Source organism: Sciurus carolinensis, chromosome 13 (assembly GCF_902686445.1).
Source record: "Sciurus carolinensis chromosome 13, mSciCar1.2, whole genome shotgun sequence".
NCBI classification, from domain to species: Eukaryota; Metazoa; Chordata; class Mammalia; order Rodentia; family Sciuridae; genus Sciurus; species Sciurus carolinensis.
Genome location: NC_062225.1, coordinates 72,668,552 through 72,685,521, shown reverse-complemented (window position 1 = coordinate 72,685,521; position 16,970 = coordinate 72,668,552). Strand labels below are relative to the sequence as shown.

At 39.0% G+C, this 16,970-nt stretch overlaps 1 protein-coding gene across 5 annotated transcripts in view; it reads right to left on the bottom strand.

The window, feature by feature from the left end:
- Positions 1–16,970, bottom strand: part of Rbks (ribokinase) — an 87,433-nt gene that overhangs the window by 38,542 nt on the left and 31,921 nt on the right. For 4 of the 5 annotated variants that reach the window (XR_007104607.1, XM_047522116.1, XM_047522117.1 and 1 more), the window contains exons 3-5: positions 15,837–15,900; positions 14,868–14,930; positions 10,655–10,819 (exon numbers count right to left, since the gene is read on the bottom strand). Coding sequence is in view for 4 of the 5 variants with exons in the window: in XM_047522116.1 (XP_047378072.1) it covers positions 10,655–10,819; positions 14,868–14,930; positions 15,837–15,900 (292 nt within the window). In the remaining variant the exon portion in view is untranslated. The remainder of the gene's footprint in view (positions 1–10,654; positions 10,820–14,867; positions 14,931–15,836; positions 15,901–16,970) is intronic. The other variant, XM_047522119.1, reaches the window with a different exon arrangement.

Here is a 16,970-nt window from a genome sequence, read left to right as displayed (position 1 = left end):
TGCATACCTCCCAAATATGTCACACCACACACACACACACACACACACACACACACACACACAAGCTTACATTCTTGGCTTTGATGAGCAATCTGGGAACATTAAAAAAAAAAAAAAAAGATTGAGAAAGGAGGAGAAATTCGGTCAGAGGCTGAATGGTAGCTCAGACCAGGAGGCCACTCAAGAAGGATGGATGGAAATTGCATTAGTGGGGAAAGGAGAAGGTCACCACCATCACAGTGACAGGATAAGTACATTTTTCTCAGGAGGAAATCAAGGCTGAGAGAAGAGATCCTATGTGGAAGGCCCTTCCCTGGGATGTCATCAGGCAGGGTACCTCCTACCCAGGGTCCTCTGACTTTAAGTTTCGGGTTTGGTCCTCTCTAAAATAGCTTCTGTAGGCCAGAACTCTGTCTAAGCAATACATACCTCCAAACCTAATTCATGACATCTTGAAATAGCTTTGGTGTGAAACTAAATTATTTTAAAGTCTTCAGAAATTTCATTTGCAGGAAGCACCTTCTTTGCCACAACTTAGGTACACATGTGTATTTTGCATGCCTCCCAAATATATCCTGCAGTGTACTAAACTGGATTGGCTGGTTTTCTTTGCCTCAACCTGGGTCCACTGACTTAGGTGTTAAGTAGTCTCATCTGACTAGAGTTGCAGTTCTCAAAGAGTCTTCCAGAACAGTGACTTATAAACCTGGCTGCCCATCAGCATCAGGAAGAGCTCGCTCAAATGCATGATTTCTGGACTCCACTTCAAACCCACTGAGTCAGAATCTGGGGCTAAGATCAGGGTCTCCAGGTGGCTCTCACATAACTAGCTTCGCAGTGATCTATCCCACGTTCCTGGCAAGATGCTAATCATCACGTGACTGATGGAAACAGTCCACTACTCCAGTCCCATGAGGCTATCTAGTGTACTTCTGCATCTCCTTAGATCCCTCTATGTTTTGGTTCAGTCAGTGGTCTTGTCCTGTATGGGCTAACACTATTCCCACATTTTTGTTATTTTAGATTCCTGGCCATCCACAGAAATTCTACAGTATATTTTTGGCAGCTCAGATTTTTGCACAGGGCTATTGTGCAGCTTCAATTAGAAAATGGACATAAAAGCCCTGTGTAAACTGTAAAGTGTTATACAAATGTAAAGGATTATTACTGTTATTATACTGTCCTTTACACATAGCCCAACACCCCCACCTGTCCACCCATCTCTCTGCCTTCTGTGGAGTGTGTAGCCTGGCAACAATCTCGCTCATTGGCTCCTCCACTTTTGTGAGGTCTTAGAAATGTCAGCTATGCATAAAGGTCCTCATTGCCCAGCATTTGAACACACCCACATACATTTTTAGGTTTTCTGAACAATATATTGTTCCCTATTTGCCTCAAGCCCACCTAGGATGATCTTCAAATTGGTACTCATCAGCGTTAGAGCACAGATTAGAGCAAGGTGCCAATATGGAGCAGCAGGGTAGAGTCCTTCCTGTAGAATTTCCTTTTCTTCCCCTAAAAGATGCCCAAATCTAGCAATTCCTTCCTCCCTTCCTACCTCCCTCCCTCCTTCCTCTCTTTCTTTCTTTCTTCCTTCCTTCCTTCCTTTTCTTTTTCTTTTTTTCCTCTCTCTCTCTTTTGGTACCAGGGATTGAACCCAGGGGTGCTTAACCACTGAGCCACATCCCCGGCACTATTTATTTATTTGGGGGAGATACCAGGGATTGGACTCAGGGGCACTGGGTCAGAGTTACATCCCCAGCCCTATTTTGTATTTTATTTAGAGACAGGGTCTCATTGAGTTGCTTAGTGCCTTGCTTTTGCTGAGGCTGGCTTTGAACTTGCAATCCTCCTGCCTCAGCCTCCTGCGCCACTGGGCCTTTTTATTTTCTGAGACAGGGTCTCACTAGCCTTGTTTAGTTGCTGAGGCTGGTCTCTTGGGGTTCTCCTGTCTCAGTCTCCCAAGTTGCCAGGATTACAGCAATGAAACCCACAAATTTTATTTATTTTGTTTTTAGTTATACATAATAGTAGGATCTGTTTTGATATAATTATACAAGCACAAAATATGTCTTATTCTAATTAGACCCCATTCTGTGGATGTACACAACGATGGGATTCACTGTGGTGTATTCATATACATACACAGGAAAACGACATCAGATTCACAGTCTTTTCTTTCCCTATCCCTCTCTCCTTTCCCTTCATTGCCCTTTGTCTAATCCAATGAACTTCTATTCTTCCTCTTCCCCACTTATTGTGGGTTAGCTTCCACATACCAGAGAAAACATCTGACCTTTGGCTTTTGCATACTGGCTTAGTTTACTTAGCATGATAGTCTCCAAATCCATCCATTTACTGGCAAATGTTATAAAGTCATCTTCTTAAGGGCCAAGTATTACTTGAGTATGTATATATATCACATTTTCTTTATTCATTAATCTGTTGAAGGGCACCCTAGGTTGGTTCCATAAGTTAGTTAATTGTGAACTGAGCTGCTATAAACATTGATGTGGCTGTGTCACTGTAGTATGCTGATTTTAAATCCTTTGGATATATACTAAGGACTGGGACAGCTGGGTCAAATGGTGATTCCATTCCTAGTTTTTTGGGAAATCTCTATACTGCTTTCCAGAGTGGTTGTACCAATTTGTAGTCCCATCAGCAACATGAGTGTACCTTTTTCCCCCCACATCCTTGACAAATTCGTTACTTGTAGTCTTGATAACTGCCATTCCAAATGGAGTGAGATGAATCTCAGTATAGTTTTAATTTGCAATTCTCTCTAGAGATGTTGAACATTACTTCATATATTTGTTGACCATTCACATTTCTTCTTTTGAGAAGTGTCTGTTCAGTTACTTTGTCCATTTATTGATTGGGTTATTTGTTTTTTTGGGTTAAGTTTTTTTGAGTTCTTTATATATCCTGGAAATTAATGCCCTCTCTGAGATGTATATGGCAAAGATTTTCTCTCGTTCTGTAGGCTCTCTCTTCACATTCTTGATTGTTTCCTTGCTGTGAAGAAGCTTTTTAGTTTGAATTCATCCCATTTATTGATTCTTGATTTTACTTCTTGTGCTTTAGAAGTCTTGTTAAGGTAGTCAGTTTCCAACTAGACATGATGGAGTACTGAGCCTACATTTTCTTCTAGTATGTGCAGGGTTTTTGATTCACTTAAGAGTTTTATGCCCCAAACAGTGGAGAATCTACCGACATCCAACAAACTCTTCTTGATATCAAGAATCAAATAGAGCACATACAGTAATACTGAATGACTTTAACATACCTCTCTTATTACTAGATACATCTTCCAAACAAAAAATTAATAAAGAAGCTACAGAACTAAAAAGTAAAATTAATAATTTAGACTTTATATATATATATTATATAAACTATTTCATCCATCAGTGACTGAATACACTTTTCTCAGCAGCACATGGAACAGTTTCTAAAATAGACCACATCTTATGACACAAAGTAGCTCTTAGCAAATACAAAAGAAAAAATAGAGATAATACCCTGCATTCTATCAGATCAAATTGAATAAAATTAGAAATCAATGACAAGATAAAAATAGAAACTATTCTAATACCTTGGGACCAAATAATTCACTATTGAATAATAGTGAATTTGTATTCACTATTGAATGGATAGCAGAAGGAATCAGGAGTGAAATAAAAAAATACTTAGAGGTAAATAAGAATAGAGATACAACATATCAAAATCTCTGGAACACTATGAAGGTAGTTCTTTTTTTGGTACTGGGGATTGAACTCAGGGGCACTCAACCACTGAGCCACATCCCCAGTCCTATTTTGTATTTTATTTAGAGACAGGGTCTCACTGAGATGCTTAGAACCTCGCCGTTGCTGAGGCTGGCTTTGAACTCATGATCCTCCTGTCTCAGCCTCCTGACTATGAAGGCAGTTCTAAGAGGAAAGTTCATAGCATTGAGCCCATACATTAAAAGAATAGAAAGACCAAATAACTATCTAACATTACAACTCAAGGCCCTAGAAAAAAAACCAAGTCAACACCCAAATGAACAAAAGACAGGAAATAATTAAAAACAGTTCTGAAATCAATGGAATTGAGATTTAAAAAAATAAAAAAAATCAATGAAACATAAAGTTGGTTCTTTGAAAGAATAAACAATATTGATAAACCCTTAGTCAAGCTAACAAAAAGAGAGAAAAACCTCAAATTATTAAAATCCATATAAAAAAGGAAATATCACCACAGACATTAAGGAAATACAGAAGATAATCAGAAACTATTTTGAAAATTTATGTCCAATAAGCTAGAAAATCTTGAAGACATCAACGAATTCCTAGAGACATATGACCACCCAAAATGAATCAGGAGGATACAGAAAATTTAAACAGACTGATTTCAAGTAAGGAAATTGAAGAAGTCATCAAAAGTTTACCAACAAAGAAAAGTCCAGGACCAGATGGATTCTCAGCCAAGTTCTACCACATCTACAGATTTTAAAACAATTACAATGAATTTTAAGCATCAATAGCTGGAATGAAGAACTTTATAATTGGCCATAAAAACTGTATAAAAATCAATCACATCTTATTTGCTTATATTTTACTGAGGGACAGCATTCTTACCAATAGTAACTGCATACATAGTCTGATGCACAGGGTTAGAGTAAATTTAGGGGAAAAGTGGAGATACCATTAAAAAAAGACTCGTTAAGCAAAGGAAACTATCAGCAATGCGAAGAGAGAGCCTACAGAGTGGGAGAAAATCTTTGCCACTCATACTTCAGATAGAGCACGAATTTCCAGAATAAATAAAGAACTCAAAAAACTCTACACCAAGAATATAAACAACCCAATCAACAAATGGACTAAGGAAATGAACAGACACTTCACAGAAGAATATCTACAAATAATCAACAGATATATGAAAAAATGTTCAACATCTCTAGTAATAAGAGAAATGCGAATCAAAACCACCCTAAGATTCCAGCTCACCCCAATTAGAATGGCGATTATCAAGAATACAAGCAACAACAGGTGTTGGAGAGGATGTGGGGAAAAAGGTACACTCATACATTGCTGTTGGGGTTGAAAATTAGTGCAGCCACTCTGGAAAGCAGTGTGGAGATTCCACAGAAAGCTTGGAATGGACCCACCATTTGACCCAGCTAGCCCACTCCTCGGCCTATACCCAAAGGATTAAAATCAGCATTCTACAGAGATACAGCCACATCAATGTTCATAGCTGCTCAATTTACAATAGCCAGATTGTGGAACCAACCTATGCCCTTCAATTGATAAATGGATAAAGAAACTGTGGTACATATATAAAATGGAATATTACTCAGCAATAAAGAATGATAAAATTATGACATTTGCAGGCAAATGGATGAAATTGGAGAATATCATGCTAAGTGAGATAAGCCAGTCTCAAAAAACCAAAGGACGGATGATCTTGCTGATAAGTGGATGATGACACATAATAGGGGGTGGGAGGGAGGTAAGAATGGAGAAGGAGGGACTGTATAGAGGGAAAAGATGGGTGGGATGGGTGGGGGGAAGGAAAAAATAACAGAATGAATCAAACACTATTATCCTACATAAATGTATGACTACACAAATGGTATGCCTTTACTTCATGTACAAACAGAGAAACAGTATGTATCCCATTTGTGTATAATAAAAATAAATTAAAAAAAAAAAGACTCTTCTTGGCCCATGCTTCCATAAATGAGCAGAGATACTTTACCACGATGAAGAAGCATAAATAATCAGTAGATGTGGTTAAGTTAATCAAAGAGGAGTGCAAATTTGTAAGACAAGCTGGAAAAGATGATGTCATCCTGGGACTAGGCAAAATGAGAGAACACAGGGTGTATCGTGGAGTGACCTGGAGCTGCAGAGGTGACTGACAGCACCCAACAGTAATTACTATTCATTACGATGTGAGATGGCTTAAACTCCTGGTTATCTTAGCCACATGTCAATGGCTGACACAGCAATGTCAACAAGGAACTGGTGAGGCCCGAGGGAGCAGCTGATAGGATAAAAGACAGGGCAACGCAGTGGAAACTATTAATGGTTTTGCGGGGTGGGGTACGGGTGAGTGCAGGGTTGGACAGTTGACTCTGAGAACCAGCTCAGAGAAACGGGAATAAAATCACCCTAATCAAAGAAACTGTAAGAAGGCTGGGATGCCCAAAATGTGGGCTTGGCTATCTCTTCTGGAGGTTCCTTTTTGTAACTTGAGCAGCAAGTTCTCTCTAAACTTGGGCCATGTGCTGGACAATGTTATTGTGGAAGTCTAGGTGGCCAGCCAAGGAGCTGTGTTTGCCAAATGGAAAAGGACTAAAGTCGCATTAAAAGATACATTGTATCATACCTAGGATTTAATCTTGGTAATCTTACAATTTCAATTATTTATAATTGTTGCTGTAATGTTCCATTTGCTTTGAAATGGATATAAAGGCCAGAACCAACATGCATAATTTCATCACAAGCAGCTGCAGCATCAGTTCTGCAGTTGCCCCCCTATCGCACCCCACTGCACTGTGACCTTTCGGGGACGGGGGCTACTCAGGGTTACCAATTTTCTTGATGTTGTAGGTGATATGGTAAAGACAGGGAGAGAGTTTCAGCCAGTATATTCAAAGATAGAGGGAACACTTCCTTTGTATTCTTTAAAAATACTTTTAGTTGTAGATGAATACAATACCTTTATTTTATTTTTTAATTTTTAGGTGGTGCTGAGCACAGAACCCAGTGCCTCACACATGCTCTACCACGGAGCTGCATACAGCCCTCCTTTGTGTTTTAATAACTGATAGATAATCTAGTCATACAAGGTATACAATTCAAATTTTACTTCTGGGAAGCAAAGAAGATAAGGGAGGTATGACAATAAAGTCAGATGACGACGACAATGAGAACTTTCCCATCTTTCTTGAGAGGGCATAATGCTGATCGGCACACATGCCCTTGGCAAGACACTCAGTGCTCAGCAGATGATTAGCTTTGCCTACTCTGCTTTGCGATCAGTCTGTGGTGACATCAATGAGCTGAGATCTCTTTTTTCAGGGAAGAATTGGAAGCCCTGGGCAAGAAGTTGCTTTCTTGACTGAGGCTCCCTATTCGCTAATGATTGATTTGGAATTCATGAATTAGCAAACCAGTACTCTCCTTTCCCTACACCACACTTGTGAGAATGAAGATACATTAAATGCACACACATGCTAAACATATGTGCATACACACACACACACACACACACACACACACACACCATTCATAGGGTAGAATCTAAGGTGCACTGGCTGTTATCTACTAACGGTGGCCAACAGACTTGGCCAGAGAAAGCTGCCTGATTCAACAGAGGCGGGTGTGTGAATGTGTGCTTGTGTGTGTGCTGTGTGTGTGTGTGCTGTACTGAAGTGTGTGGCAACATATTGCTGAAAACACTCTAGGGCCTCTTCACTTTTTTTTAAATTTTTTTCCACATTTTAAAAATTGGTGCATTCGAGTTGTTCCTAATGGTGGGATTTGCTGTAAACTCACACATGCACTCTTCACTGCTTCTTGAGTAGTAGAAACTCTCAAAGCTTACGCTATGTGCTGTTAAAATGTATGGATTTTACTTTTCTAGAGGTACTTCTTCATAATGGCTCAGTTCCTTGAAGTAATGGCATGTGGCAGTTTCTTTTTAAAATGTGGTCTAAAAGACAGAACTTGGGTCTTGTCGTCTGAAATTTTATTTCCACACATACTACAATTGTGATGTTGGTTGTACAACTTTCGAAACCTCTCTGAGCCTCAGTCTCTTCACCTTTAATCCCGAGAGAACAATGGCTGCCAATTTTCTGTCATAAGGTTTTTCTGATGATCAAACGGGCAAGAAAGAACCTTGTAAGCTATAAAGTACATTTAAATGCAAGGTATTACTATTTTTGATATTATTACACAATTAACCCTCACCCCCAGTCCTGCCATCTGTGGTTTTGCTTTTCAGTTTTAGTTACCCAAGGTCAACCAGGGTCTAAAAATATTAAATGAAAAATTCCAGAAATAAATAATTCATAAATTTTAAATTGCACACCATTCTGAGTCATGTGATAAAATCTCACGTAATCCCAGTGCACTCCACTGGGACATGAATGGTCCCTCTGTCCAGCTTCCCCACACCTTATCACCAGTAGGTTAGTCACTTAAGAGCTATCATGGTTATCAAATTAACTGCTGTGGTCTCATAGTACTTCTGTACAAGTAACCCTTTCTTACTTAATAATGGCTCCAAAGTATAAGAGTAGTGATGCTGGCAACTTGATATTTGCCAAATAGAAGCCATAAAGTGGTTCCTTTAGGTGAAAAGGTGAAAGTTCTTGAGATAATAAAGAAAAAATTATATGCTAAGATTGCTAAACTCTACAGCAAGAATGAATCTTCTATCCATAAAATTGTAAAAAAGGGAAAATAAATTAGCAAAAGTTTTGCTGTTATGTATCTCAAACTGCTAAAGTTAAGGTCACAGTATGTGATGAGTGTTTAAGACGGAAAAGATTAAGTTATAGAGCTTGGGACGATTCGAGGTCTCAGACATCTACTGGGAGTCTTGGAATGTATTTCCCCCAGTTAAGAAGGGACTACAATACAGGAAAGATCATGTAGGCTTAATACTTAGGCACACTGTCTCTGAGCCAAAAGGTGAAATAGGCTGGGTGGTTGTGGCCTACCTTAACCTACCCCTCCTTTTGATATCCCAGGATTTCCAGCTCCTCAGATGGAACAGTCACAAGGAAGGTGACAGAGGAAGCATTTCTGGATCCCACCCCAATGACAGTCTGAGGTCAGGCTGCCTGCCCAAGAAGGTACTCTAGCCTCACCTGTGAGAGGTTAGCTCCTCACTGTGGCTGTACCTTCCTCTCTTCCACAAGCTGGGTAGGTAACAGGCAACTAAACTAGGACAGAGGAAACAGTGAGCTCTGAGAAACATGGGACAGTGGAAAAGAAAGAGCAGTTACTTGAGAATATACTTGGATTTACACAAAGACAGGAGCAAGGGTGAAGGGCACATTGTATTCACATCTCCTGACTGAGAGGAGCGCAGTGCAGAGAACGCTCACCAGGAGCATTAGCCTTTATCTGTGACACTTCCAGAAAATGTAACCAAATGGGTTTTGGCTTAGAATTCTTTCTGACAGCTTCCCGTCCATTAAAAATACAGTAAATGTCAGTGAGAATTTGCCATGGCACATTGTTTTGCCAAGAGGAAAATTTGTTAAATCAGGACATACACTTTAAAATTCTCCACAAAATCATTTCAGTGGTTTATTTTCCATTGCTTGCTATATAGAACACTACACTACACTACACACACACACACACACACACACACACACACACTCTTTGTTCTTTTTTTTCTTTTAGTTTTTTTATCTTGCTGAGAAAGTATTATCTGGAAAAGTCAATGTGGTTCTCTATTTTATTCTTACTATAATCAAAGAAATAATGTCATAACATCAAACAAGCTATTGCCTTAGAGTGGCTTTTTTTGTGTGTGTGTGTGTTGCTGGCAATTGAACCGAGGATTTCGATGCTAGCAAGGCAAGCACTCTACCAACTGAGCTATATCCCCAGTCCAGACTGGTTACTTTTTATTTTATTTATTTATCTATCTATCTATCTATTTATTTATTTATTTTTACCAAATAGTGCTAGATCAGGATATTGTCTTAATTTTAATATAAAGAGAGAAGTGATTAAAGAAAATTGGGATTTGTTGGCTTGTACTATTCCATGGTTGGCACCACATTTTATTTCATCCCATTCTTAGAATAATTCTGTAGGGCATATTTGTATTTGCATTTTATAGACAGGTTCAGAAAAATCAGCAAATTCTGCTAAGACCACAAAGCTAACAGGAACAGAAATAGGATTCCAACTCAGAAGATACTTTTCCCACTAGGCAATGGAGAAAAAGCAGCAGGAAGTATTAAAAACATCTGTTTATCTGTTATTTGCCAGAGGAAAGGAGTGGGTAGGAGAAAAGATGAAATAAGATTAACCTCAGGTTGACAATTGTTGGGTGATCAGTTTCATTATGCAGCTTTGCCTGTTTTGGTAGGTTTAAACATTTCCAAAATCAAAGATCAAACAAAAGAGCCACTTTATACACATTGATAACATAGAACACATTACATACAAATAATCTGTGGTTGTTTGAGAAGGTGGTAGTTTTATAAAAAGGAGAAAGAACAACTCTTTGATTCCTTGAGATGTTTATCAAAATGTAACTGGGCAGTGACTGGACAAGACATGCAGTTTAACTTCTGCTCCTCAGATGGAGGACATCTCACTACCGAGGCTGGAGTATCTTGGATCTTAGACAATGCTCTTTGAGAGATTCTAATGACTCCCTGTATCATTTCTGCTAACAAGACTGCAGAGTTATACAGTGGGATGTCAGAGATGCTCCTCCCATTGCTTCTGCCCTATTTGTAAGTCTTTCTAACGTGATCAGGAACTGCAAGATAGTAAATCTCACAGATGGAGGAACGAATATTTTACTACAGAAAAAGTATTGCTTTGCTTAACTTAAAAGGTTAACTTTAATTAAGACAATGATAAAAGCTTTTATAGGAAGAGTGACAAATATGTAAAATTACCTCCATTGGTGTGGGCCATTGTCAAGGCTTCCAAAGAAGTTGCTGGAGTTATTTCTAGCTGGCAGATCATGACTTTGGCTTGGCTAATGACACTGGCTGCCTCTCTCAGGTCTTCTGTATTCAAAAGTAAATTTGCTCCTGCCACTATGACGATGATATTCTGGCCTATAAAGAAATTCTACATATTTATATTAAAACCAAGTAAAGCCAAGCAATGTTTTTCTACAATGTTACAATCATTTTTATAAAGTTATTATGCAAAATGTATTATAAGTATTAATTTTGACATTTTCAGAACATTCAGGTTAAATTTTGTGTTTCAAATGTATCTTTCGGAATGTCTCTGTGAGATCCATATTATTGTGATTACTTTTTTTTAGGAGACAGGGGGTGTCACTATGTTTTCCAGACTGGCCTTGAACTCCTGGGCTTATGCCATCTTCTTGCCTCAGCCTTCTGAGTAGCAGGGACTATAGGTGTGTGCTACCTGGCCTGGCTTATTCTGATTACTTTGAGCAAAATCTTTAAAAGGTTTCCCTTATTACTATTCCTATATATAATGAATACTAGTGGACAAATGATATATGTCATACTTAAAAATATACTTTATGGGAAATGGCTGATAAATGTATATGATAAAGATTCTGATTTGTAAATGGCAGAAGACATATAGATGAGTATAAATAGGAATAAACCTGTATAATGCTCAAAACTCAGGCTCTCTGTGAGATTCATATTATTCTGATTATTGTATGTAATCAAAAAGTTGATGTATGTACCTGATGGTATTCTAAGAAGTCATTCTGTCAATTCAAACACATTTTATACTATCTAGCAGACAGAAAATTGCACCAGATAGAAGAATATTTGGTCTCTGCAATACCAGATCAAACTGAGGAGACAGGACCAAGGAATCGATCCATTCCCATCACTGGGTCCAGCCTCTGTAATCCTCCAACATGGCAGAGGGGCCATGGTGCATTTCTGTCAGGTAAACTCTTAAGAGCTGTATTCTCCAACATGGTAGTCACAGTTGAACATGTGGCCATTGAACACTTGGAATGTGGCTACTCTCAATTGAGATTGTGCTTTAAGTGTAAAAAATACTCAGCAGATTTCAGACAGTACTGAGAAAAGGAGGTAAAAATCTCAACTTTTAAAACATTAAAAAGGTTTTAAATTTCAAAAGAAATTTTTGATTACATGTTGAAATGGTAACATTTTGGATTTCGTGGCTAAGTAAACAGTGTCAAAATTAAGTTTACCTGTTTCATTTTACTTTTTAAGATGTGGCTCCTGGACAATTTAAAATCCCACATGTGGCTTGCATCTTCCTTCTGTTGGACAGCACTGATCTAGGGGAATGAGTTGCAGCAGGCATTTTTGTGTGCTCCAGGCTGCTAGTGCTGATCTTGTATAGACATGACCTAAAATTACCTCTCAGCATAGAACAAATTCTCGCCTACCATCTTACCACAGATGTGTTTTTTGGCTGGGAGGAGGAGGACCTAATAAAGTGGGGATGGTTTAGCAAAAACCCAACCTTGGTCCTGGAAAAATTCAAAGTACCCACTTGCTGAAAGACAACATCTCTCCTTCCTGGACTGGTCTTATTCTCTGTGTTGGAGGCAACTGTAGCCTCTGTGTTTTGACCTCCAAATCTGCATTTCTGGACTGGTCTTGGCTACAATCCCAAGACTACAGCTGTCTATCCTGTGGCTCGCTCTTTCATGCCTCAAACTGAACTTGTCAAAATGCAACTCAGGACTTTACCTTGTGTACTCAATCCCTCAACAAAAGGAGCCAACTGTGCCATTTCTGCATTTGCCCTAGGTCTTCTGCAGGCCCTACTCTTAAAAGCACTGCCACACTATGAACCAGGCACAGTCTACCATAATAGGCACCAATATATAATGTGAAATTACACCTCTGGGTGGAAAATGCAGATTTTGTTTCACAGGTAAAGAGAAAGAAAACTTGACGCTACTCCTGGAACAAAATAAGAGGTTTAAGACAAGGAATGAGCTGATGTTGGCAGCAGTAATTACTTAAGAGGTAGCTTAAAGTAATGAACACAGACTTTCTATTGTTAGAGTGAAACCTTTTATCTACTGTCTTTAAATGGAATTTTAAAAATTACTGCAGCTTTAGGATCACTAAAGTCGAGTTAAGAATCCCACATCTTCTATGCAAAGTGATCTTGTAAAACTGAGTCACATTAGTCCCCCTTTCTCTGTGTTTTTGCTTTCCATGGTCAAACATGGTCCAAAAATATTAAATACAAAATTCCAGAAAGAAACAATTCATAGGTTTTAAATTGCATGTCATTCCGAGTAGCATAGGGAAACCTCCTGCCATCTGGCTCCAGCCCATCTGGGATATAGATCATCCCTTTGTCCAATGTCGTCCATACACACTACCCAGCAGGCAGTGTCGATAGCTGTCTTGATTTTCATGTCAGTCGCTGAGACCTGGCAGTGGTCAAGTAACCCTTACATAGTAGCCTAAAGCTATGACGCTACATCATTCATCTCACTTTGCGTTATCATGCGGGCACTGTCGTTCACGTCATCACCAAAGGGGTGAGTACAGCAGGTAAAATTTTGAAATAGAGAAACTACATTCATATAATTTTATTATCAAAGATTGTTAGAATAATTTCTGTTGTTATTAGTTATTATTATTCATCTCTTTCTGGTCCTAATTCATAAAATAAAATTTATCATTGGCATGTATGTATAGGAAAAAACATGGCCTACACAGGGCTTAGTACCATCTGTAGTTTGAGGAATCCACTGGGTGTCTTGAAATGTATTCCCCCACAGATAAGTGGGGAGGGGGACCCTGTATAAATAAAAGACATATCTTCATATATTTTCTATCGCGCTCCCTCTGGCCGCAGAGAGAGACACGACAAACGTCTGAAGCTTTGGAAGTTTATTATGCACAGTCCCTCTCCTACACTTCTCTTACTCCCAGCTTCCGCGCACTCCCAGCTTCTCTTCTCTCAGCTTCTTCTCTCAGCTTCTGCGCACTCCCAGCTTCTTCCGCCCTCAGCTTCTTCCACTTCAGCTTCTTCCGCTCTCAGCTTCTTCCGCCCCCAGCTTCTTCCGCTCTCAGCTTCTTCCGCCCCCTTACTCTCCCACCCACCAGGCTTATATACACTTTAACCAATGGGGGGGGGGCACACGAGGTAAACCGCGGACAGCTGCAGGCATAGAATAGGTACACGAGGGGGGCATGCTCTAATCACATCGTTAACTAGCCAATCATTGGAATTCGCTGGTTGTTTACTGTATAGCTGGCCGCTTTTGGCTCAGCGTCAGGTGCCATCTTGACCGCGCCCAAGGCTGGGGGTCCTGGAAACCCCGACAATTTTCATTGGAGGTGGACATGATACCTTTATTTTTATGTGATGCTGAGGGCCTCACTTGTGCTAGGTGAGTGCTCTACCACTGAGCCACAAGCCCAGCCCCATGACATATCTTGATAAACCCTAATCTAACACAAAACACAATGACTGCCTGCAATGTATTAGATCTGTCCTAGGTGCCCATGAAATGCTTGGTCTTTGTGAATATGAATCCTGATTCTAAAAAATCTTGTGTGGGTGTTTTTATACTTAAATCAGTTGGCAGAAATTATGAAAACCTAACTTGAAGGTAGTCACTGTTTTAAAGATAAATGTTTTAACTGTGGTAAAGCCTTGTGGCACACTTAGTTGTATAGACTTTTGAAATTTGATTGCTGTTTAAAGAGCAGACAAAATTGAGCACTAACGATAAGTTAGAAGTAATTAGTTGCTGCCATTTACTCAGTAAATATTCTATAAATATGATTCATCAAACTTTCTTTTGCACCTATTTACATTTACTTACTGAGTGTAATGGAAATAACAGATACTACTTGACTGCTTTTAGAGGCAAATGTCAATTCTGAGTTCACATGAAGGGTAATGGGAACATAACGGAATATAAATATTTGGAGGAACTATAATGCTTCATATGTATCAGACGAGTAAGCGATTATGTATTTTAACAGTCAACATGAGGAGCATAAAAAAGTGATACATTTGGAGATACACGTTAGGCCATGAAATGGTGTATGTGGTAAGAGGTCCATAGGATGAGGATTAAAATGGATTCTTCCAATCTAGCTCTGAAGATGAACTGTCTGTTTTAGGAAATGACACTCTAATATGCGAAACACACACCTTCATCATTGACAATTATAGAAGCAGCTCCTGTAGCAGCATCTTTAGTCTGATATGCAAATTCTACAAGAAAAAAAAGAAAATTACAATCACGTACATACAGGCTGGCATGGATAACTTAACAATTTCAATGCAACACTAATCCTTGGAAAAACTTTTTAACCTTTAACCATCTGGAATGAGTTAAAAAATAAGTAATTAGTGCTAATTTATACCCATCACCTATACAATGTGGAAAATAGGCATCTTTACATTTAGCGGCACTTTTTCTCTGCATTAATAACAACTTATCAAACCAGCCCCACTTCCAGTTCCCCAAAATTACTCATAGTTGTATACATATGCATTTTTCTAGATCAACACATTTATTTTCTTCACTGAAAAAAATGACAGACTTGAGAGAAAAACCAAAAGGTCGAACTATAAAATAACTTGTTTGATTTTCTTCATTTTCCTAAGCTTTCATTTCGTCAAGAATTGTGGTCTGGCATGTAAACAGAAATGTTGATCAGGCAGACTCTGGCAGCAGCAGAGAGCTCAGAACTGGAGTCAGAAGACCTCCATTCTAGTCCTGGCTCTAATTCCAACTTGCTGCGGGCTCTTGAAAAATCAGAGAACCTCTCTGACCTTCTATTTTCTCTTCCGTGATAATGGTTTCAGCCTTGATGGTATCTGTCACCGTTTTCAACTTTAACAACTTTTCTGAAAATAACTTTTGTGAATTTATCACCTGTTTTTCCTTGTCACTTGTCCATGAGATGAAGGTTCATAACCTCCTCTCACTTGATTGCCACATGGAAGAATGCACATGAAAGAACCAGAGGACATTTAAATAAGACCAGACAAAGCAGTGCATACAAATTCTATGGCCACCAGGGGAGGATGTAATAATTCTATTCTATGTTCAATTTTCTTGAAACAAGATCACAGAAGAAACTTACACTCACTTTTAAAAAGATGAAAATTTACCTGTAGAAATATCATTCTGTTTTAAGTTTTCTATATAATCATTGCCAAAAGAATCCTTGCCAACCTGTGCCAAAGAAATGGTGAACGTTAGATCTTTTACATTTAGTAAAATGCTATAGTGTAGTTTTTAGAATACTTAGCATTTTAAAAGGGCATATCTGCAGAGTACTTTATAAACATTAACTAATTAATCTTCTTAATTTATTATGGGAGACTTGATTTTAACCCAAAGAATTGTTATATACTGTATTAATGTTTCACTTATATCCCACCTAAAATGTGAAGCATTTAATGCCAGTCACAAGTTCTACAGCTTCATTCTTCTATTCATCTGCTCGTCTGACAATTCCCATTGAGCAGAGCCATCTTCCATCATCAATCTTCAATATTTATGAGGGTTCACTACAAATGAGGGCATCTTTGAAATGACTTGCCTGATATTCTAGAATCTATCTTCTCCCCTGACCTTGACATGGGGGACAAAGAGAAGGCAATTTTACTAGCTCTTGCTAACCTGGGTAACTTGGTATCGTGGAGTTCTGCTGTTTCTGCAAGCTACCGTCTATCTGTTAATGGTCCTTGATCTTTTTCTTTGCACATCTATTCCTTTTCCATTCATAGACAACATGAGAAGCTTGGCCAAGTGTCCAGGCCTGATTAAAAATGTAAGTTCTATCACTCTGAGTGGGTGTATGGAGACTACTGGGGAAGACAAGCCTTCCTCCAGTGGGAATTCAAGTTATGAGATTCTGTAATGCTGGAGCCCCTGGGGGTCACCATGTGGAGCCAGCCTAAATGGAAACAGAGAAACATGCCAGAGCGTGGAAGGGCGAAGACACAGGCAGACACAGATTTCTGATAGACTCATGGGCACCTAAGCTGCTAAGTCAGCTCTGCCATGGGGCATTTCAGTTATATAAGCAATTCATTCCTTTATTGTTTTTCTACTTAAGCTCTTCTGTACAATTTATCATATTGTCCAAAAAGTCCTGACTAGTCTAGAGAGCTAGTCAGCTTGCTCTGACCCTGAATCATAATTCAAGTAGTTGTGCTTCTGTCGGGATCCTTAGATCAATCTGCTGCTTTGTGGCCCACTTTGGTCACTGGATCTGTCAGAATGAGTGTGAATCCTAA